At 35.9% G+C, this 23,699-nt stretch overlaps 1 protein-coding gene across 2 annotated transcripts in view; it reads left to right on the forward strand.

Annotated features, from left to right (window-relative positions):
• FKBP15 (FKBP prolyl isomerase family member 15) overlaps window positions 1-23,699 on the forward strand; it is a 95,601-nt gene that overhangs the window by 24,651 nt on the left and 47,251 nt on the right. For both annotated transcript variants that reach the window (XM_074293673.1, XM_074293674.1), the window contains exons 9-11: window positions 2,159-2,302; window positions 6,797-6,939; window positions 21,781-21,829. In XM_074293673.1, coding sequence (XP_074149774.1) covers window positions 2,159-2,302; window positions 6,797-6,939; window positions 21,781-21,829 — 336 coding nt within the window. The remainder of the gene's footprint in view (window positions 1-2,158; window positions 2,303-6,796; window positions 6,940-21,780; window positions 21,830-23,699) is intronic.

Here is a 23,699-nt window from a genome sequence, read left to right on the forward strand (position 1 = left end):
TAAGATAGATGTCACCTTAGCATTCCTTAGCATTGTTCTCTATTTTTCTACCTGGTTACCATAGGCAGAGAATCCTAATTGTGGAAGGCCTATTTTTAACAGTGCACATTAGATTTACCAGATCTATTAGGGAAGAAAAAAAAGTCTGGAAAGTCCGCTTTCGGTAATTGCTCTCTTAGGCCCAGTGAAGACCTATATGGCTTTTGGAGGTCTCTTCTTCTTGGCTTTGGTACTCTGCTGCTAGATGTCATCCTCTACTCCTGACTATCTGTCATCCCACATATCCAATCTGTTACCAAGACCTATCATTTCACCTTTATAATGTCTTTTGAATACACTCCTTTCACACTGACAAGACCACTGTCTTGTTTCACACTGGCACTTTATCTCCTCTTGCCTGGGTTATTCCATGACCTTGCTGATAAATCTTAATGATCTCTTATAGAATGCTATCTAGACTCTTTTTTTGGTCATGGCCTTCAGATAGGCCAATAATTATTATATTGTCTCTTCTGGATCTATTTTCCAGGTTGGCTGTTCTTCCAATGAGGTATTTCACATTTTCTTCCATTTTTTCATTCTTTTTAATTTGATTGATTTTTGCTGTCTCACAGCATCATTAGCTTCCATTTGCCCTGTTCTAGTTTTTAATGTATGATTTTCTTCAGTTAGCTTTTGTCTCTTTCTTCCATTAGGTTTATTCTACTGTTTAAGAAGTTGAATTTTTTTCCTTCCTTTTCCAAGCTGTTGACTCTCTTATGCCTACCTCTCATTTCCTTTCTCACTTTTTTCTTCTACTTCTCTTATTTGCCTTTTAAAAGTTTTTTTTATGAGCACTTCTAAGAAGCCTCTTTGAGCTTGAGACCAATTCATATCTCCCTTTGATATTTTTTCTGTGGACATTCTATCCTTGTCTGAGTCTGTGTTTTGATCCGTCCTGTCACCATGGTAGCTTTCTATAGTCAAGATTCTTTTCTGTTTCTTGCTCATTTTCTTTCCTTTTCTTTTGGTATTCCTTCTTTTTTTACTTTTAAGGTGGAGCTCTGTTCCTAGAGTATAGGAGGGTGCTGTCCTCAGCTTCCTTTGCAGCTCTGAGCCTTGGCTTTGAGCACAGGGGCCCCTTGTGTTTCCAGGAGGTAGCTTTGCCTGCTCTGTTCTGAAAACAGCTTGGTTTCCCAGAGTTGCCTTCTGAGTTAGGACTGGAGGCTGCCCCATTGATCATGTGAACTGCTCCTCTACTGTAGAACCAGGACTGAGGATCTTAGTTCTTGATTTGCTGTGATTAAGACCCTCTCATCAGTTTTCTCAGAATCCCTTTTCACCCCAATGAGATTGATCTTTTCAGGATATTTTGAGCTGGGGAGTGGTTTCATTCATCAGACTCTTCAGAGGCTTGGTTTCATGTGATTTTCAAGAGAAACCGGGAGAGTTCGAATAGCTTCTTGACTTTACTCTGCCATTTTGGCTCCACAAGCTTGCTGGTAGATCTGCCTGCCACAGTTCTTTCACTACTTCATTCTCTCCCATATTCAGCAACCAATGTAAATTTTCTAAAGGTCCAACTTCAGTAAATTCCAGTGGCTTCCTGTCACCTCTAGATTCAACTATAAAATTCTCTTTTTTGTTGTTCAAATTAATTGGTACCTTCTTTCTCCTTTACCGTATACACCTTTCCAGTCTTTTTACACCTTACTACTTTCTTCCTCTGGGTATTCTTTGATCCAGGGCTGTTGGCCTCCTTACTGTTCCTGGAACAACACACTCTTTTCCCCATATCTGGAATTTTCACCATCTGTCTCCTATGCCTCTAACACATTTCCTTTTCATTTCCATCTTCTGGCGTCTCTGATTTCTTTAAAGTCCCATCTTAAATCCCATCTTCTTCAGGAAACCTTTACTGATCTGTCTTAATTCTAGTCCTTTCCTTGGTGAATTATTTCCCATTTATTTTGTATGTAGTTGTTTGTATGTTGTTTGGCCCTTTAGGCTATAGATTTCTTGAAGACAGAGGCTGGCTTTTGCCTTTTAATTTACAATTGTCTCCAGAGCACAGAGCTCAACACACATTAGGCACTTAATAACTGGTTATTTACTGACTAATTGTTATTAAGACAATTTATGTCAACTAATCTTGAATCTTGTGTTCTGATCTCTAAAGGGCTGGGAAGATGGAATGATTGGCATGAGGAAAGGAGGAAAAAGACTTCTCATTATTCCTCCATCTTTTGCTTATGGCTCTGAAGGTATAAGTGGACATATTCCATCAGATTCAACCCTGATATTTGAGGTGCAAGTCAAAAGGGTAAGTGAAACACTACTAGATGTGGCCTCGATAGGCTTTCATTTTTCTCTGTTATAGAGAGATCCTTCAACATGTATCAGTCAACTTGCATTTATTAAGCAACTATTAAATGCCAAGCACTATGCTAGGTGATGGAGGTACAAATACAAAGAATGAAATAATCCCTTTTCTCTAGAAACTTACATTGTTTTATTTTTTTTATTTAATTTTTTTCTTTTTGATTAGAGGTGAGGTAGAGGAGAAAGGGCCAATCAGGGCTAAGTGACTTGCCCAGCTAGTAAGTACTGCATTCTAGTAAGCTTACATTCCAATGGGCAAAGTAACAAGATATATAAAAATATATGCAGCATACAAATAAAGTGAATAAATACAAATATTTTCAGTGTAGTTTGAGAGGAAGAGCACTAGCAGTTAGTAAATATCTGGAAAAATTTCTCACAGGTAATAGTGCTTGAGATGTATCATAAAGGAAGAGAGTATGTAGGATGGACTGGAGTAGGGAGAAACTTGAACTGAAGAGACAAAATAGAAATAGTAATAATCTAGCCAAGAAGGCCTGAATCATGGTGATAGCTATGTGAATCAGAAAAAGACAGACAAAGGAGATGTTGATAAATAGTAAAATTTGGCAACTGAGTGGATATATGGGGTAAGTGAGGAAACAAGGCTTGCCAAGGTTATGGACCTAGGAGACTAGAAGATGCTGATTCTTTCAATAGGAAAAAAAAATTGGAGAAGGAAGGGTTTATGAGGAAAGAAAAGGAATTCTGTTTTAGATATAGTAAGTTTGAAGTGTCTTTGGGAGTTTGAAATATTAGGTAATTTATCAAACTGAAGCTCAAAGGAGAGACTGGGCCTGGATATATAGATCATTGAGTCATCTACATAGAAATGGTAATTAAATCTCAGAAAACTGATCTGATAACTTTCACGTGTAGAGGAAGAATAAGCAAAGTCTCCTACAGCCTTGGAAAACACTCACAGTTTGTATGTGATATAGATAATGAGTCAGTAAAGGAAAATGAGAAAGAACAATCAGATAAAACAAGACCAGGAGAGGAGTGCTAGGAAAACCTTGAGGAAAGATTATCAGGGAAGAGAGGGCTGTCAACAGTGTTCAATGCAGCAGTCAGGTTGAAAACAATGAGAGCTGAGAAAAGATTCATCGAATTTGTCAGTTAAGAGATCATTGGTAATTTTGAAGAGAGCAGTTTCAGTCATTGGTAAAGGTAGAATCCAGATTACAAAGGATTGAGAAGTAGTAAGATGAGAGGAAGCACAGAAAGTATCAGGTATCAGTTAGCAAAACTTTATTAAGCACTCACTGTTTTCTAGGAATTATGTTAAGTACTGAAGTTACAAAGGCAAAAACATGGTCAATGTTTTCAGGGAGCTCAAATTTTAGTGGAGGAAAAAAGTTGCAAATAACTTTATATTCAGAATAGCTAGAAATTGATGTGAGAAGGAAAGTATGACCAGAAGGAAGAATAAAGATTCCTACAGTGTGATTCAAGTTGAGTCTAAAAAGAAGTCAGGAAGCCCATAAGGTAAACATGAGGGAGGAGCATTTCAGTCCTGGGGTTCAACCAGAGAAAAAGATGGAGATGGAGGATCAGGTACGAAGGACTGCAAAAGGCAACCTTTACCAGGTTGCAAAATATGTAGAGAAGAATAATATATAAGAATACTAAAAAAAGACAAGGTATTGAAGGATGTTAAATGCACTTGAGGTGAGATGATGGAAGCCAGTACTGGGATGATTGCCACATGGGTGGAAGGAAAGTGACATAAGGGAGTTGAAAGTACAAATGATAAGTCTTGGCAACAGATTGGCTATGTAGAATGAACACAAGAGAATATTCAAGGATGAAATTGTAAGCCTTAGGTCATCTGAGAAGATGTTGGTTTTTTCAGCAATAATAGGGAAATTCTGAAGAGAGATTTGGAGAGAATAATAACAAACTTAATTTTGAATAGATTGAGTTTGAGAATGTCTCTGGACAACCAATTGGAAATGTACAAGAGGCTGTTGGTAATGGGAGAATGTAACTCAGGAGAAAAATTAGGGGTGAAGATAGAAACATTTATCTTTACTTTAAATATATATTGTATGTAAATAAATATGTAATTTTATCTATATCTATCTATCTATATTGTTGGAAATCATCTGCACAGATTAAACCCAGGTTAGTGAGTATAACCTAAAAGGAGACTGAAAGTGAATGGTCAAACCGGCGCAATGTCATGAAAATCTAGAGAAGAGAGAGTAGTCAGGACATGAGAGTGATCAACAGTGTCGGAAGTTGCAGAGATCAAAAAAGATGAGGAGAAAAGACTAGGAGAGAATATAGTGAATAAAAAATCATTAGTGGCTATGGAGAGAGAAGGTACAGTCAGATGATGAGTTTAGAAGCCAGGTTACAGAGGATTTAAAATCTAGAATGCAGAGAGTAAGTCTAGATGTCAGTTGTATTTAGCTTTATCTAACAATTTAACCGAAAAGGAAGGAAGAAGTATGGAATGAAAAGTAGAAGGAAGAGTAAGGTAAATTGAAGGTTTTTTAAAGGATATAGCCTGCTGGGAAGAAGTCAGTAGATAGGGAGAGACTGATTAGAGAGATATTTGGGAATGTTAGAAAGAGAAATCTACTGGAAGAGTTGGGAAGATAAAGATATGTGCATGGAGAGCTATTTTCTTTATCTAGGGGAAGGGTCACCCTTCTAGGGAGACTGGTGGAGACAAAGATAGTGGAGAAGATATCTAAGTGATATGAAAAGAGGAGAGAGGAAGAAGCTCTCATGAAACAGCTTACATTTTCTCTGTGAAATATGAGACGTTGCTCTGAGAGGCTTGAGGTGGGATGAAAAGATTTGGAAGAGCTCTTGTGATGAGTGAGAGAACAGATTGTTGAGGAAAGTGTAAAACCTTACCATAGGAAGAGTGCAGTTTGAGACTATGTAACATACATTAATATGGGGCTTAGCTAGCTCTCATTAGCAGTGTGTGCATAGAAGCAAAGGTGGCAGGGGTCTTTAAAGAGCACCAGAGGACAGAGATTGGAGTTCAGAAAGTAGTGTAAAGTAGCTGCTCCTTGCTTTAAAATGTAGTTAGGAAATTTGTAACAGAATAAATAAAAATGCAATACATTTTCACTGTAGACTCATAAGCACCCATTTCTAGTTGAGTTTCACACCTGATTGAATTGATCCATCAGAACATCATGTTAGGAAAGGAAGAAGAGTGCAGGGAATGAAGGAATAATAAACTAGGAAGGACACAAAGGATGGAGAACCAGGAGAGCCCAGTGAGGACAAAAAATAGGAGTGTACTTAGAAAAGGGAGAAGAAATAAGGAGTGATGGCTTGAGGAAAGGGAAGAGGAACATGGCATGTTTGAAGATAGGAGGGAAGAGTGATTTCAGTAAGGAGAAATTAAAGCAGGAGTTCTCAAACTACAGCCCGCAGGCCAGATGCAACCCACTGGATTATGGCAAATGGGCTGAGGGTCAGAGACAGAGTGTGAGTTTTTGTTTTTACTATAGTCCAGCCCTCCAACAGTCTGAGGGACAGTGAACTAGCCCCCTATTTAAAAAAATTGAGGATCACTGAATTAAAGACTAGAGAGAGAACGGGATGATTGAAGGTACAGACTGCCAAAGAAGACAGAAAAAAGGAAGATTAAATGCCTGTATAAAAGGGTTGGCCTTGGCAAGAAGGGACCCCTCTTTGTCAGGTATTTGAGGAAGGGAAGAGAATATGTCAAAAAATTTGGAGATAAAAAGAATAGGAGAAAGGGAGCCTTAACTTTTTTTAGGAAGCAAGAGATAATTGCAGTTCTAAACTGAGAGAGACAAAAGATGGAGAGCCCAAGAGAGCAGTATGGAAAAAAGCTTCTGTGGGAAGTATAGGGATTGACTAGAGAGGAATTAAAGGATTAACTGGAACCTAGTTGAGGTTGATTAAACAATTCATGTTAAATATGATAAATTCATGATAAACCACAGTTGTTGAATAGCAAACAGCTAAATCTTCCTACTTCTGCCTTCCAAGACACAATGAAACCTTGAATTTGAAAAAATGAACTGCAACATATTAAATTCTTATCTATTTTTAGAAACATATTTTATTTGTTTCTCCAGAGACATCTTCCCCTATTCTGAAATACTGTTTTCTCTCTCCCTCCTAACTCTGAAACTTAAAGATTTTTCTCTTCCTTGTCACAGTGTAACCCCAGGAGACACATCTGTCTCCTGCTCCCACCTTACTTCTCTAGAAGACTTACCCTTGCATATCATAGAACCCTAGACCATGAGAACTAGGGGAAATCTCTGAAGCCAAGCATTGCAACCCAACTGCTTTTCATCTCCTCTCTTTACCATTACATTTAAGCAAGTATAGCTCCTGGTATAAATTAAACCACATTGATTTGCTCAAGACCAGAGGACAGTTCTATCAAGACAAATTATTCTACCCGTACTGATTATTCTTTCTTTAGGTGAAATTTGCCAAAGATTCTGGCTCTGATGGGCACAGCATTAATTCCCATGATTCTGCAACTCCTTCTCCAACACCTGGTGCTGATAACTTTAGTGCTGAACCAGTATTACTGCCACCTACTACAGTGCCTTTTAAACCTGGGTAAGAAATTGGAACTTAACCAGCTCTTTCAACATCAAAAATAATAATAATAATCTAGGAGGAAATTACCTACCAGCTTTAGAGAGGCATGTTATCATATACTCACACATGCACTTTGGAATGTTGCCATCGGTAACATTAGTAGAATTTGTGGAAGTGTGGACATTTTAGTCACTTTCTGTAGCAAAATTCCAAATTTCTTTTCAAAATAACTAGATCCATCCATATTTTTACAAATGTATAGTAGTGTGTATATCTCTCCACAAACCCATCACTATTAACTTTATCTTTAGTCCTCTTTAGCAACTTGATAAAACTGCAGGTATATAGATTTGCATTTCTCTTTAAATGATTTGGAGCCATCTTTCCTATAGTTGTTAGTAGTTTGTCACTTGTTTTTTGAGGACTATTTGTTCATACCTTTTGACCACTTATCTATTGACGAATGCTTGGTCTTATATGTTAATATTAGTACTGTCCCTGTATTATGCATACATACATACTGCATGGGTGTGTGTGTGTGTGTGTGTGTGTTTACAATGTAACAAAAGTAGTTTTTCTTTATTAAAAAGATTTTGTTAATGTCTTTTGCTTTTTCATATCTTCATAGTTTTTCCCTAGTATCCCTTTCCCAACCTCTCCCAGAGAACTATCCTATATAACAAGCACTATTTTTAAAGACAAAAAAGAAAAGAAAAAAAATCAGCACAATGGTTTATTACATAAAAGAAGTTCTAAAATATGCATAATAGGCGGCCTACTTCCATGAAGGAGTGGTTTGGAAGTATTTTCTTATGGGCCTTCTTTTTTTTTTTTTAATTTTTATTTTATTTTATAATTATAACATTTTTTTGACAGTACATATGCATGGGTAATTTTTTACAACATTATCCCTTGCACTTACTTCTATTCAGATTTTTTCCCTTCCTCCCCCCAACCCCCTCCCCCAGATGGCAAGCAGTCTTATATATGTTAAATATATTACAGTATATTCTAGATACAATATATGTGTGTAGAACCGAATTTTTTGTTGCACAGAAAGAATTGGATTCAGAAGGTAAAAATAACAGTTTACATTCATTTCTGAGTTTTCCTTTTCTGGATGTAGCTGGTTCTGTCCATCATTAATCAATTGGAATTGGATTAGCTCTTCTCTATGTTGACGAAATCCACTTCCATCAGCATACATCCTCGTACAGTATCATTGTTGAAGTGTATAATGATCTTCTGGTTCTGCTCGTTTCACTCAGCATCAGTTGATGTAAGTCTCTCCAAGCCTCTCTGTATTTCTCCTGTTGGTCATTTCTTATAGAACAATAATATTCCATAACATTCATATACCATAGTTTACCCAACCATTCTCCAATTGATGGACATCCATTCATCTTCCAGCTTCTAGCCACTATGAAAAGGGCTGCCACAAACATTTTGGCACATACGGGTCCCTTTCCCTTCTTTAGTAGTTCCTTGGGGTATAAGCCCAGTAGTAGTATGGCTGGGTCAAAGGGTATGCACATTTTGATAACTTTTTGGGCATAATTCCAGATTGCTCTCCAGAATGGTTGGATTCTTTCACAACTCCACCAACAATGCATCAGTGTCCCAGTTTTCCCACAGCCCCTCTAACATTCATCGTTATTTGTTCCTGTCATCTTAGCCAATCTGACAGGTGTGTAATGATACCTCAGAGTTGTCTTAATTTGCATTTCTCTGATCAATAGTGATTTGGAACACTCTTTCATATGAGTGGAAATAGTTTTAATTTCATCATCTGAAAATTGTCTGTTCATATCCTTTGACCATTTATCAATTGGAGAATGGCTTGATTTCTTATAAATTAAAGTCAATTCTCTGTATATTTTGGAGATGAGGCCTTTATCAGAACCTTTACCTTTAAAAATTTTTTCCCAATTTGTTACTTCCCTTCTAATCTTGTTTGCATTAGTTTTGTTTGTGCAGAAACTTTTTAATTTGGTGTAATCAAAATGTTCTATTTTGTGATCAATAGTGGTCTCTAGTTCTCCCTTGGACACAAACTCCTTCCTCCTCCACAAGTCTGAGAGGTAAACCATCCCATGTTCCTCCAATTTATTTATGATTTCGTTCTTTATGCCTAAATCTTGGACCCATTTTGATCTAATCTTAGTATGTGGTGTTAAATGTGGGTCCATGCCTAGTTTCTGCCATACTAATTTCCAGTTTTCCCAGCAGTTTTTGTCAAATAATGAATTCTTATCCCAAAATTTGGGATCTTTGGGTTTGTCAAAGATTAGATTGCTATTTTTATTCACTATCTTGCCCTGTGAACCTAACCTATGCCACTGATCAACTAGTCTATTTCTTAGCCAATACCAAATGGTTTTGGTGACTGTTGCTTTATAATATAGCTTTAAATCAGGTACACTTAGACCACCTTCCTCTGACTTTTTTTTCATTAGTTCCCTTGCAATTCTCGACCTTTTATTCTTCCATATGAATTTTGTTGTTATTTTTTCTAGGTCATTAAAATAGTTTCTTGGGAGTCTGATTGGTATAGCACTAAATAAATAGATTAGTTTGGGGAGTATTGTCATCTTTATTATATTCGCTCGGCCTATCCGAGAACACTGAATGTCTTACCAATTATTTAAATCTGACTTTATTTTTGTGGAAAGTGTTTTGTAATTTTGCTCATTTAATTCCTGACTCTCCTTTGGTAGATATATTCCCAAATATTTTATACTATCGACTGTTATTTTGAATGGAATTTCTCTTTGTATCTCTTGCTGTTGGATTGTGTTGGTAATGTATAAAAATGCCGAGGATTTATGTGGATTTATTTTGTATCCTGCGACTTTGCTAAAATTCTGAATTATTTCTAATAGCTTTTTAGCAGAGTCTTTGGGGTTCTCTAAGTATACCATCATGTCATCTGCGAAAAGTGACAATTTGATTTCTTCATTTCCTACTCTAATTCCTTGAATCTCTTTCTCGGCTCTTATTGCCGAGGCTAGAGTTTCTAGTACTATATTGAATAGTAATGGTGATAGTGGGCAACCTTGTTTCACTCCTGATCTTACAGGGAAAGGTTCTAGTTTATCACCATTACATATGATGTTTACTGAAGGTTTTAAATATATGCTCCTTATTATTTTAAGGAATAGTCCATTTATTCCTATACTCTCAAGCGTTTTTAGTAGGAATGGATGTTGGATTTTATCAAATGCTTTTTCTGCATCTATTGAGATGATCACATGGTTTTTATTAATTTGATTATTAATATGGTCAATTATACTAATAGTTTTCCTAATATTAAACCAGCCCTGCATTCCTGGTATAAATCCCACTTGGTCATAGTGTATTATCCTGGGGATGATTTTCTGAAGTCTATTTGCTAATATCTTATTTAAGATTTTAGCATCAATATTCATTAAGGAAATTGGTCTACAGTTTTCTTTCTCAGTTTTCGATCTACCTGGTTTAGGTATCAGTACCATGTCTGTGTCATAGAAGGAATTTGGTAGGACTCCTTCAATCCCTATTTTTGAAATAGTTTACATAGCATTGGAGTTAGTTGTTCTTTAAATGTTTGGTAGAATTCACCTGTAAATCCATCTGGTCCTGGGGACTTTTTCTTAGGAAGTTGGTTAATAGCTTGGTCTATTTCTTTTTCTGAGATGGGACTATTTAGACTGCTTACTTTTTCCTCTGTTAATCTGGGCAAGCTATATTTTTGAAGGTAGTCTTCCATTTCTTTTAAGTTATCGAATTTATCGGCATAAAGTTGAGCAAAGTAGGCTCCTAACTATTGTTCTAATTTCCTCTTCATTAGTGGTGAGTTCACCCTTTTCATTTTCAAGACTATCAATTTGCTTTTTCTCTTTCCTTTTTTTAATCAGGTTTACTAAGGGTTTGTCTATTTTGTTGGTTTTTTCATAAAACCAACTCTTAGTTTTATTAATTAATTCAATAGTTTTTTTACTTTCAATTTTATTAATCTCACCTTTTATTTTTTGAATTTCAAGTTTTGTGTTTGTCTGGGGGTTTTTATTTGTTCCTTTTCTAGCAATTTTAGTTGTAAGCCCAATTCGTTGGCCCTCTCTTTCTCTATTTTATGCAAGTAGGCCTGTAGAGATATAAAACTTCCCTTTATTACTGCTTTGGCTGTATCCCACACATTTTGGTATGATGTCTCATTATTGTCATTTTCTTGAAGTTATTAATTATGTCTATGATTTGCTGTTTTACCCAATCATTCTTTAGTATAAGATTATTTAGTTTCCAATTATTTTTTGGTCTATTTTCCCCTGGCTTTTTATTAAATGTTATTTTGATTGCATTATGGTCTGAAAAGGATGCATTTACTATTTCTGCCTTACTGCATTTGATTTTGAGGTTTTTATGCCCTAGTATGTGATCAATTTTTGTATAGGTTCCATGAACTGCTGAGAAGAAAGTATATTCCTTTCTGTCTCCATTTAGCTTTCACCAAAGATCTATCATATCAAACTTTTCTAGTATTCTATTTACCTCTTTGACTTCTTTCTTATTTATTTTGTGGTTTGATTTATCTAATTCTGAGAGTGCAAGGTTGAGATCTCCTGCTATTATAGTTTTGCTATCTATTTCCTCTTGCAGCTCTCTTAATTTCTCTTTTAAGAATTTAGATGCTGCACCACTTGGTTCATATATGTTTAATATTGATACTGCTTCATTATTGATGCTGCCCTTTAGCAGGATATAATGCCCTTCCTTATCTCTTTTAATTAGATCAATTTTTGTTTTTGCTTGATCTGAGATGAGGATGGCTACTCCTGCTTTTTTGGTTTTGCCTGAAGCATAATAGATTCTGCTCCACCCTTTTACTTTTAGTTTGAATGTCTCACCCTGTTTCAGGTGTGTTTCCTGTAAACAACATATAGTAGGATTCTGACTTTTAATCCAGTCTGCTAACTGCTTCCTCTTTATGAGGCAGTTTGCCCCATTCACATTTATGGTTAGAAGGACTAATTCTATATTGCTTGCCATCCTATTAACCCCTGCTTATGCTTTTCCCCTTTCCTTCCCTTTTACCCTCCTATCCAGTATTAAACTGGTGAACACCACTTGCTTTTCACAGCCCTCCCTTTTTAGGATCCCTCCCCCACCTTAAGGTCCTCCCCTTATTTTACCCTTTTTCCTTGAAATTACTGTATTCCCTTCCCCTTAGCTTACTCCTTCCCTTTCACTTTTCAATGAAGTGGAAGAAGTTTCACCATAAATCGAATATGTCTATTGATACACGCTATGTTCATCTCCCTCCTTTCTTTTTTTTTTTTTTTTTTTTTTTTTTTTTTTTTTTTGTATTTCACACAGCTTTTATTTTTAAATTTTTAAATTTACACAGTCTTTTGTTTTCAAAACTGTAGTAGTTTATATTTCTTGATGAACCTCATTCTTTTCTCTTCTAGTGTTTTTTCCTCCTCAATGATAATTTGTTTTTTTTTTCTTTTTTTAAAGCATCAAGTACTACTTCTCTTCTAAAATCTTTCCACTCTTCTTAAAAAAATGTTACAAATCAGTAATAAAGTTACAAATAAGACAAACAAAACAAATATACTGGTCATGGCTGCAAGAATAGGTATCATCTATTCCCCTGCCCCATTAGACAATGATTTAATATTCAATCATTCATTTTTTTTTTAAATTTTTTTTTTTTGTATTCATTTTTCCAAATTACCCCCCCTCCCTCTATTCCCTCCCCCCGATGACAGGCAATCCCATACATTTTACATGTGTTACAATATAGTCTAGGTACAATACATGTGTGTGAATATCATTTTCTTGTTGCACAATAAACATTAGAATCCGAAGGTACATGCAACCTGGGCAGACAGATATTAGTGCTAACATTTTACATTCACTTCCCAGTGTTTCTTCTCTGGGTGTAGCTACCTCTGTCCATCATTGATCAACTGGAAGTGAGTTGGATCTTCTTTATGTTGAAGATTTCCACTTCCATCAGAATACATCCTCATACAGTATTGTTGTTGAAGTGTACAGTGATCTTCTGGTTCTGCTCATTTCACTCAGCATCAGTTGATTTAAGTCTCTCCAGGCCTCTCTGTATTCCTCCTGCTGGTCATTTCTTTTTTTTTTTTTTTTGTTCATATATATTTTTTAATATACTTATTTTCAAATTTCTCTAGTAATTAGATTCTAGGTTTCCTTCTGGTAGCTCATCTAATTATAACATTCTTTTTTTTTTTTTTTTTTTTTTTTTTCTGTTAGACATGTTTTTTTTTTTTTATATTATATATATATATATTTTATAATATTATCCCTTGTATTCATTTTTCCAAATTACCCCCCCTCCCTCTATTCCCTCCCCCCGACGACAGGCAATACCATACATTTTACATGTGTTACAATATAGTCTAGGTACAATACATGTGTGCGAATATCATTTTCTTGTTGCACAATAAACATTAGAATCCGAAGGTACATGCAACCTGGGCAGACAGATATTAGTGCTAACAATTTTCATTCCCCTCCCAGTGTTTCTTCTCTGGGTGCAGCTACCCCTGTCCATCATTGATCAACTGGAAGTGAGTTGGATCTTCTTTATGTTGAAGATTTCCACTTCCATCAGAATACATCCCCATACAGTATTGTTGTTGAAGTGTACAGTGATCTTCTGGTTCTGCTCATTTCACTCAGCATCAGTTGATTTAAGTCTCTCCAGGCCTCTCTATATTCCTCCTGCTGGTCATTTCTTACCGAGCAATAATATTCCATAACCTTCATATACCACAATTTACCCAACCATTCTCCAACTGATGGACATCCATTCATCTTCCAGTTTCTAGCTACAACAAAAAGAGCTGCCACAAACATTTTGGCACATATATGACTCTTTCCGCTCTTTAGTATTTCTTTGGGATATAATCCCAGTAGTAGCGCTGCTGGGTCAAAGGGTATGCACAGTTTGATAACTTTTTGGGCATAATTCCAGATTGCTCTCCAGAATGGCTGGATTCTTTCGCAACTCCACCAGCAATGTATTAGTGTCCCAATTTCCCCACATCCCCTCCAACATTTATCATTATTTGTTCCTGTCATCTTAGCCAATCTGACAGGTGTGTAGTAGTATCTCAGAGTGGTCTTAATTTGCATTTCTCTGATCAGTAGTGATTTGGAACACTCTTTCATGTGAGTGGATATAGTTTCAATTTCTCCCTCTGAGAATTGTTCTGTTCATATCCTTTGACCATCTCCCTCCTTTCTTTCTCTCAGATATAATAGGTTACCTTTGCCTCTTCATGAGATGTAGTACCACCACTTTACACTTTTTTATGATATAATCTCCTTTCCACCTCTAGTTTCTAAGACAAATTGTACATATGTTCTTTACATAATTTTTTGACAGAAGTATAATTCTCAAGATTTCTTTTTACCTTTTTAGAAATCTCTTGAGTTCTGTATTTGAAGATCAAACCTTTTTTGTAGGTCTGGTTTTTTCATCAAAAATAGATGGAATTCATTTATTTCGTTAAATGTCCATCTTCTTCCCTGGAAAACGATGCTCATTCTTGCTGGGTAAGTTATTCTTGGCTGCATACCAAGTTCCTTAGCCTTTCGGAATATCATGTTCCAGGCCCTGCGTTCTTTTAATGTGGACGCTGCTAGATCCTGGGTTATCCTTATTGTGGATCCTCCATATCTGAATTTCTTTTTTCTAGCAGCTTCCAATATCTTTTCCTTTGTCTGATGGTTCTTGAACTTGGCCACTATATTTCTTGGCGTTTTGATTTTAGGGTCCCTTTCAGTAGGTGATCGATGAATTTTTTCAATGTCTATTTTACCCTCTGTTTCCAGAATGTCTGGGCAGTTCTCTTTGATAATTTCCTCGAAAATGGTGTCCAAGCTCTTTTTTTCCTCCCATTTTTCAGGGAGTCCGATTATTCTCAAATTGTCTCTCCTGGATCTGTTTTCCAGGTCTGTTGTCTTTCTGGTAAGGTACTTGACAGTCTTTTCAATTGTTTCATTTCTCTGGTTTTGCTTGACTCCCTCTTGGTTTCTCCTTGAGTCATTCATTTCCACTTGTTCCAGTCTAATTTTCAATGATGTATTTTCTTCACTCACTTTTTTTATATCTCTTTGTAATTGTCCAATTGAGTTTTTATCTTCTATGGAATTTTTTTCCACTTTATCCACTTTATTTTTTAGAGAGCTGATTTCTTTTTCCAGCTCACTAATCCTGTTTTCCTTGGAGTTGTTTACCTTTTCCAGCTCACTAATCCTGTTTTCCTTGGAGTTGTTTACCTTTTCCAGCTCACTAATCTTGTTTCTCAATGATTTGATTTCTTTATCCACTCTGTCTTTGAATGCATGGGATGACTTCTCCAGGCTCTCTTGCCAAGCTTCCCTTTCCTTTTCCCATTTCTCTTCCAGCTCTCTTGTGAGAGCCTTTTTGATTTCCTCTATGAGGTTCTTTTGTATTGAGGAGCAGCTTATATCCCTCCCAGGGGATTCCTCTGAGGACAGTCTGTTTTTAGTCTCCTCAGCATTTGAAGTCTGCTCCCTCTCCACACAGAAGCTGTCAATGGTTAGAGCCCTTTTGAATTTTTTGTTCATTTTGTCAAAGCAGGAATCAAAGAAAACAAACTGACAAGAGACACAATTGGTCTGTTTTGTGGGGGATGGGGCTGGATGGTATTAATGGGCTTCCTCTACAGACTGGGGGTAGGGCAGCAGAGAGGCACTAACAGAACAGCAATGACTGTACTGATTCTGCGCTCTGAGGCTCAAGAACGCACTGAGTCAGTCCAGGTGGGGGTTGGGGGCGGCCAGGCTCTGAGAGATGCTGGCTTTCTGGGGTTTTAATCTTCACCTCCGGTGTTTACACCCTCTCTGCTGCTCCTGGCTTGCTGCCAAGACGGAGCATCCACACTGGGGCAAAAGCCCTTTCACAGAAACAGCAGAGATCACACCCCTCCCCCTCAGGTCTGAGCTGTGTGAGCTGCCTGTCTTGCTCTGGCTGCCTGCCCTCAGTCTGCGCCCAGTCTGATTGTCCCTCCCCCGAGCAAACACAGACCTTTTCTGGCGACCTTCAAGGATGTCTTCTCTTGGTGATTATTTGTGGATTTCTTTCTGGGTCAAGCATTAAGTCAGAGGCTTGTCATGAAGTAAGTTCTGAGAGAGAACGAGTAGCTCAAGCAGCTGTCTGCCTCCACGCTGCCATCTTGGCCGGAAGTCCTCTTATGGGCCTTCTTTCAAGTCATGCTTCATCTCTATAATTTTGCCAATTTCACCTTTGATTTTTGTGTGTATGTGTACATTATCTCATTGTCAGGGTTTTTTCTTACCTTTGCTTACTTTACTCTAGATCAGTTCATGTAGATCTTTTGATGTTTCTCTGTATTAAACATACTCATAATTTCTTATAGCACAGTTATAATTCCATTACATTCATGTGTCACAATTGGTTTAGTCTTTCTCCACTTGATGGACATCTACTACGTTTCTAATTCTTAACTATTATAAAAGATTCTACACCAGCCCTGAAGTCAAGAAGACCTGAGTTCAAATATGGTCTCAGATACTCAACACTTCCTAGCTTTGTGACCCTGGGCAAGTCACTTAATCTCAACCTCAATTGCCTCAGCAAAAAAAAAAAAAATTCTGTTGTAAGTATTTTGGTGCATATGAGGTCTTTTCTTCTTATTAATGGCTACCTCAGGGTATAAGTCTAGTGATGGAAATTCTGATCAAAAGAGTACTTTTTATTTGCATAGCAAAGATTTTTCTCTTCATTTCTTATCCTACATGCATTAATTTTGTCTATGAAGAAACTTTTCGGTTTCATGTAATTAATTATCTTTTATAAATGCCTTTATTTCTTATTCAGTTAAAAATACTTTACCTAAGAATGTCCTAATGATAATCTGCTTCTCTTTTAATATTTTTGTTGTATCAAAGTTGTCTGCTAAATTGGAATTTTTTATGAACTGTGGTGTAACTTTTATAAGCATCATTTCTTCCAGACTGGTTTACATTTTGCCTAGAAGTTTTTATATCTCCGTATTAAATAAGGAGGGCAACTACATAGAAGTATAGAGAGAGTGCTGAGCCTGGAATCAGGAAGACCGGAGTTCAAATCCAGCTTCAGATACTTATTTTGCCTCAGCTTCTCCCTCTATAAAATGAGTTGGAAAAGGAAATGACAGACTGCTTCAGTATCTTTGCCAAGAAAATCTTTCAAAAAGGGGCCCATGTAGAATCAGATATGACTGAAATGACTAAATAACATTAAATAGGGAGTTATTTCCCAAATAAGAATATTTTCATGTTTGTCAAACACTGGATTATTTATTAAATTAATACTTTTTGCTGAAATTTTCCTTAACTATTCTGCTCCACTCATCAGTTTTTCAGGTTTTAAACCTATACTGAATTGTTAATTCAGTGATTCCTGCTTTATAGCATAATTTGAGGTCTTAAAGACTTCAAAAAATTATTTTCTTTGAAATTCTAGACTTTTGTTCCTCCAAATGAATTTTGTTGGTTTGGTAAAGAATTGCCAACTATTAAAAAAAAAAAAAAAGAATTGCCAACTATAAAGAACCAAATGAAAGATTGCTTCAAATCACAAATAGAAGAAATATAAATCAAAATAATTTGAGGTTTTACCTTATACCCACTATATTTGCAAGGATGTCAAAAGATGGGAATAGTTGATCTTATGAGCTCATGGAAAGACAAGCAGAGTAATACACTGGGGAAGCTATGAATTGGTTCAACAATTTTGGAAAGCAATTTCTAATTATGCTAAAGAAAATGAATAAAATATCTGTACCCTTTGACCCAAAGACAAAGTCAGAGAGAGGAAGAATTATCCCATTTATGTCAAAATATTTATAGTAGAATTTTCTGGAATAGCAGAGAACTAGCAACAAAGTAGATATCTGTCATTTGAAGAATTGATAAATGAATTGTAATATTATGAATGTGGAGAATTCAGAAACTCATGGGAAACTTATATGAATTGACGCAAAGTTACTAGGTAGAACTAGAAAAATGACATATGCAATGACTTCCATAAAATAAATGGAAAAGACCAAAGGAAAATCAAAACTAAATTTTGAGTAATTATAATGCCTATATTGTCTCTGAAGGTGAGAGATGAAAATTCACCTCCTTCCCCTCTTTGCTGTTGAACTACAAGTGTGAGGCCCTCTGTTGTTGTCAGGCTCTGTTCTTCTGTTTGTTATTTTTGCTGAACTGCTTTCTTTCCTCTATATTATTCTCTGTTGTAATGGTTGATTCTTTGGGAGAGATAGGAAAGCGAGAGAAAAGAAATGAAGGTGATATAAAAGTCATTAACATTTTTTAAAAATAGAATTTTTAGCTTTTTTTTGACAGTACATATGCATGGGTAATTTTTTTTTTTTTTTAATATAACATTATCCCTTGTATTCACTTTTCCATATTTTCCCCTCCCTCCCTCTACCCCCTCCCTTTCCCATACATATTAAATGTGTTACAGTATATCTTAGATACAATATATGTGTGTAAAACCAAATTTCTTGTTGCTCGGTAATAATTGGATTCTGAAGGTTTAAGTAACTTGGGTAGAAAGACAACAGTGCAAACATTTACACTCAATTCCCAGTGTTCCTTCTCTGGGTGTGTAGCTGTTTCATGTCCATCAGTGATCAACTGGAACTGAATTGGATCTTCTTTATGTTGAAGATATCCACTTCAATCAAAATATATCTTCATAACAGTATTGTTGAAGTGTATAGTGATCTCCTGGTTCTGCTCATTTCACTCAGCATCAGTTAATGTAAGTCTCTCCACGCCTTTCTGTAGAATTTTTAGCTTTAATAGCAGACATCTTGACCTGTCACCTTCAGAAACTTTAAGGAATAAGAATTCCTTTACCTAACTTTTATCTATTAAAGTGGTTCAGAAGATGATGTTGGAGACATTCCAGGAAGCTGTCTGAACTCTCCCCACATTCCCTTGGGAACAATGTTAAATCAACCCTCTAAACAGATTCTAAAGTGATGGAACCTGCAAAAAGACAGAATGAAACAATTTTCCTGCTTAAAATAATTTATGACTTCAGAAAAGGTGTGTCTCATTTGGGCAAAAGAAGAGCACAGCCTAGCACTAACAACGTCTGGGCAAGCCAGTGGAAGGCTCTTACCCACAGCACAGATAACAACTAGGTCCCTTGGTTCTCACTCATCAGGCCAGTGGCAAAGCAGGGCAGTGGTAGAGCCTCTAGCCCCAGTACAGAAGCTAAATTGCCAGCCCCAGTTAACCAGGCAGTTCCAGTCATTGACTTAGCATAGTGAGCAAGTCAATAGCATCTGAGGTCTCAATGGTCAAAACTGGTGACCAGGCTCCTGGGCCTGAGCACAAGAGAACTGGGGCAGTACCCTTGTATCCCAAGAATAGAGCTCAACTTTAAAAGCCACAAAATAGGCCAAAAAATGAGCAAGAAACAAAAAAAAATCTTGACATAGATTTGACAAATATAATTGGCTAAATGGAGGGAAAATCAGTGAAAAAAAAAACCAACTTCAAAGTTAGAATTAGCCAAATGGAAAAGCTAATTGAAGAAAACAATTATTTAAAAAGTAGAACTGAGTAACTGGAAATCAATGATTCTGAAATACCTCATTGGATAAACAACTGTCTTGGAAATTAGATCCAGGAGAGATAATTTAAGAGTTATTGGACTAGTGTGGATGCCCATCAATTGGGGAATGGCTGAATAAGTTGTAGTATATGAATATAATGGATTATTATTGTTCTGTAAGAAATGAGCAGGCTGCTTTCAGAAAAGCCTGGAAAGACTTACATGAACTGATGCTTAATGAAATGAGCAGAACCAAGAGAGCATAGTTCATAGTAATAATAAGATGACGTAATGATCAACTGTGATGGACTTAGCTCTTCTTAGCTATGTGGTGATCACATCCTCATCAAGAAAGAGAACTATGGAGACTGAATATGGATCAGAAAACCTAGTATTTTCATCTTTTTTTGTTTGTGTGTTTGCTTTTTCTTTCTTGGATTTTTCTCTGATTTTTCTTGCCCAACATGAAAAATATAGAAAAATGTTTAAAAGGATTGTATGTATTTAATTAACCAATATCGGATTTCTTGCTATCTTAAGGAGGAGAGAGGTAAGGAAGGAGAAAATTTTGGAACACAAAATCTTACAAAAATGAATATTGAAAACTCTTTGTGTATATTTGGAAAAATAAAATACTATTGAGGGGTAAAAATTATTGGACTACCTGAAAGTCATGATCAAAAAAAAAAAAAAAAAGAGAGAGAGAGAGAGATTGGACATCAACTTTCAAGACAATATCAGGGAAAACTGCTTTGATATCTTAGAACCATAGGATAAAATAAATAGTCATTGAAAGAATCCACCAATCACCTGCTAAAAGAAACCCCAAAATGAAAACTTGAAGGAATGTTGTAGTTCAATTCTAGAATGATCAGGTTAGGGAGAAAATACTGCAAGCAGGCAGAAAGAAATATTAAAGAGCGAAGTCAAGATTTCCCAAGACTTATACATTAAAAAGATTGGAGGGTATGGAATCAACTATTCAGCAAAATTGAGCTTAATGTTTCAAAGGAAAAGATGGACATTCAATAAAAAATGGGTACTTTCAATCATTTCTGATGAAAAACTAGAGCTGAATAAAAAATGTGATCTTCACATACAAGACTCAAGAAAAGTATATGAAGGTAAACAAGAAAGGAAAAAGTAATGTTATGTATTGGTCAACCTGCCATCTTTGGGGGTGGAATTAGAACAAAAGGTTTGGCAGTTGTCAATGTTGTAAAATTACCCATGCATATATCTGGTAAATAAAAACTATTAATTAATAAAAAAAAAGTAATGTTATTCAAAGGTTAAAAGGAAGAAGATTCTTGTAACTCTTGAGACTTGAGAGCAATTAGACAGGATATACATAGAGGATATACGTATAAGGATATACATAGAGGAATAAGTTAACTGATGTGGTGATATAAAAAGGAAATTAAAAGGAGGAAAGGGTGAAGAGGAAAGGGAAGGCAAATTGGGTTAAATTACATCACATGAAGAGGCACAAAAGAAAGACCTATTATACTAGATGGAAAGAAGAAAGGGCAATGAGCATTGTTTGAATGTTAATGTCATCAGATTTGGCTAAAGAGGAAATAACATACATAACTCAATTGAATATGGAAATTTGTCTTATCCTTTAGGAAAGAGGAGAAAGGGGAAGGAAAATGAACAAAGTGAACAGAAGAGAGAACAGATGGACAAAGAGGGTGGTTCAAAGCAAAATACTAATGAGGATGGACAGGGTGAAAAGAGAAAAAAAAAGTATAAATGGGAGAAAATGTATGCTTACATGAATAAACTGAAGAGATTAATGCAACTTTAAAAAAACTAGAAAAAGAACCATTTTAAAACTCCCAATTAAATGCCAAATTAAAAAGTCTGAAAATCAAGAGATTAATACAATTGAAAGTAAGAAAGCTATTGAACTAATAAATAAGGCTAAGGATTGGTTTTATTAAAAATAAATAAATAGATAGATAAGCTTTTAGTTTATGTGATTAAAAAGGGGAAAGAAGAAAACCAAATTACTAGTATCAGAAATGAAAAGGGTAAACTTAACACCCAAGAAGAAATAGGGAGCTAAATAGCCCAATTGTATGCCAATGAATCTGACAATCTAATTGAAATGGGATGAATGTTTATAAAAATATAAACTGCTCAGATGAGCAGAAGAGAAAATAAAGAAACCAAGTATAATTTGAATTCTTCTTGTCTCTCACAGTCTATGTGTTGTTTCCTTTCAGAGAGCCAGCTGTTCGAAGCAAGTCAAACTCCATCAGTGAACAACTTTCAGTAAGTTACGTTAAGCACTCTAAGCTCTGCCCAGTGAAATCTGTTTATGTTATTTTTATATATGTATGTAATATAACATTCACACATTGAATTTATGGGCTGAATTTGTGATGCCCAACTGTTAGTTTGTCTTGTGTATCGTATATGAGAGTTTTATGGGGGAATGGGAGTATCTAGGTATCTTTGGAAAGTATTAGTAATGTTTATAAAAATGAGGATGACTGCTATCGTGAATAAAAGAAAAAAAATTTAGAGAAAACAAATAAGGGTAGCAAAATAGATTTTGAACATGATATTATTTTCAATGTGTTATTAATAAGATTGGAAAAGAATGTGTCTGAGGAGGTTGGGGGAAGATTGTCCTGTTGAATTTAATTATTTTATGCTTCAATTAAGAAAAGGAAAAATTGCTAGCTATAAATGTGATACTTCATGTTATTCTTAAAAGTATTTATAATGTGAGCTATGATGTGGGATTTGGCACCAAATGATGGCAGACACCAAAAATTGGGATTTAGTCATGTGGCCATTCTCTTTTGCAAAAGGTAGATTTATTTAGGAAAATAGGTTACAGACAAAATGAAAGGATACAATAGATAAACTGAGAATGGTAAGTATAAAATAGGATTAAAGAGAATATGAAAGGCAAGTTCCTCAGTGGAACTCAAAATTATCCAGTAGAAAGGAAGTACTCCATGAGGTTGGAGCATGTCCCTATCTGGCAAACTAAATCCAGAAAAGGATTTAGCATCCTAAAAGAGTTAGTTAGTTGTAAGGAAAAGTGGGATTGAGAAACATAATGGAATTAGGGGAGATTACCACTTGGGGTGAAGAAAGGGGGAAAAAGAAAAACTCCCCAAAAGAGCCTGTTACTATGACATGGGCTACAAATTGTTTTATAGAGAGAATTTATCCTCAGGGTCTTACATAAATTGTATTTCTGACTGGATTACCTCTAGAGGATAGGACCAAGGAGCCTTCTTCCTGCCTGCCTCAGGGAATCATTTTTATCAATTCTTCAGTTTCTCTCTGCCCATCACACCCATCATGCAGGACCCCATCAATTGCATTTGTTCATTTTCTCTTTTTCTTCTTTCTATCACTTTTTAAAGATTTTGAAAATTTTCCCTTTAAATTAATTGTCTTCCAGTATTTAAAGAAGTTTTAGATTTCCAAAAGGACAACTCAGTTTAATTTCTTTAGAGTAAGAATTTCCCTTGTTGAGGTTCAGAAGGAATCACAAAAGGTTGGTGTCCCAAAGAGCACAGAAGCACTCTTAAGGTCTGGGGACTTTAAAATTATTGCTATATTTCCCCCTAGAAGCTGTACCCTATCATTTCCCACCTTTTCTGCAGTTTGAACCCCAAATTTATTTGGGGCCAAAGAGATGGAGATCTCATCTTCTGGAGCTGTATCATACTGATAAGGGGTATAGAGCTGGCCTTGCCTAGTGGGGTTCAAACTGAGTAGGGGAGGTATGAGACTTGAAGATGGCAACAACATTCAAGGGATGCTGACTGTTACAATCATTTAGCAGATGATATTGAGGTTGAACAAATAATTGGAAATTCATAACTTAGAGTCTGGAGGAAACAAATCTCACAAGTAAGTTAAAAATGCAGGGGCTAAATATGAACAAAAAGGTGACAATGAAAGAAGTTTGAAGCCCCTGCAAGAGGGCATATGTAAAATAAAATAAAAATAACAACCCTTTCAGAATTTACTTGGGCACAAATTGGGCAGACCTGACAGATCTGTTTGTTTCTCCTAACTTGTGACATATGTGAAAATGGTTTCACAAGGGATTGGAGAGCATTGTTTTCCAAGGGAGTAGTTTGGTATAGAGGAAAGAGAAGTTTCTACTGACTGA

The sequence above is a fragment of the Sminthopsis crassicaudata genome, chromosome 2, assembly GCF_048593235.1.
Source record: "Sminthopsis crassicaudata isolate SCR6 chromosome 2, ASM4859323v1, whole genome shotgun sequence".
NCBI classification, from domain to species: Eukaryota; Metazoa; Chordata; class Mammalia; order Dasyuromorphia; family Dasyuridae; genus Sminthopsis; species Sminthopsis crassicaudata.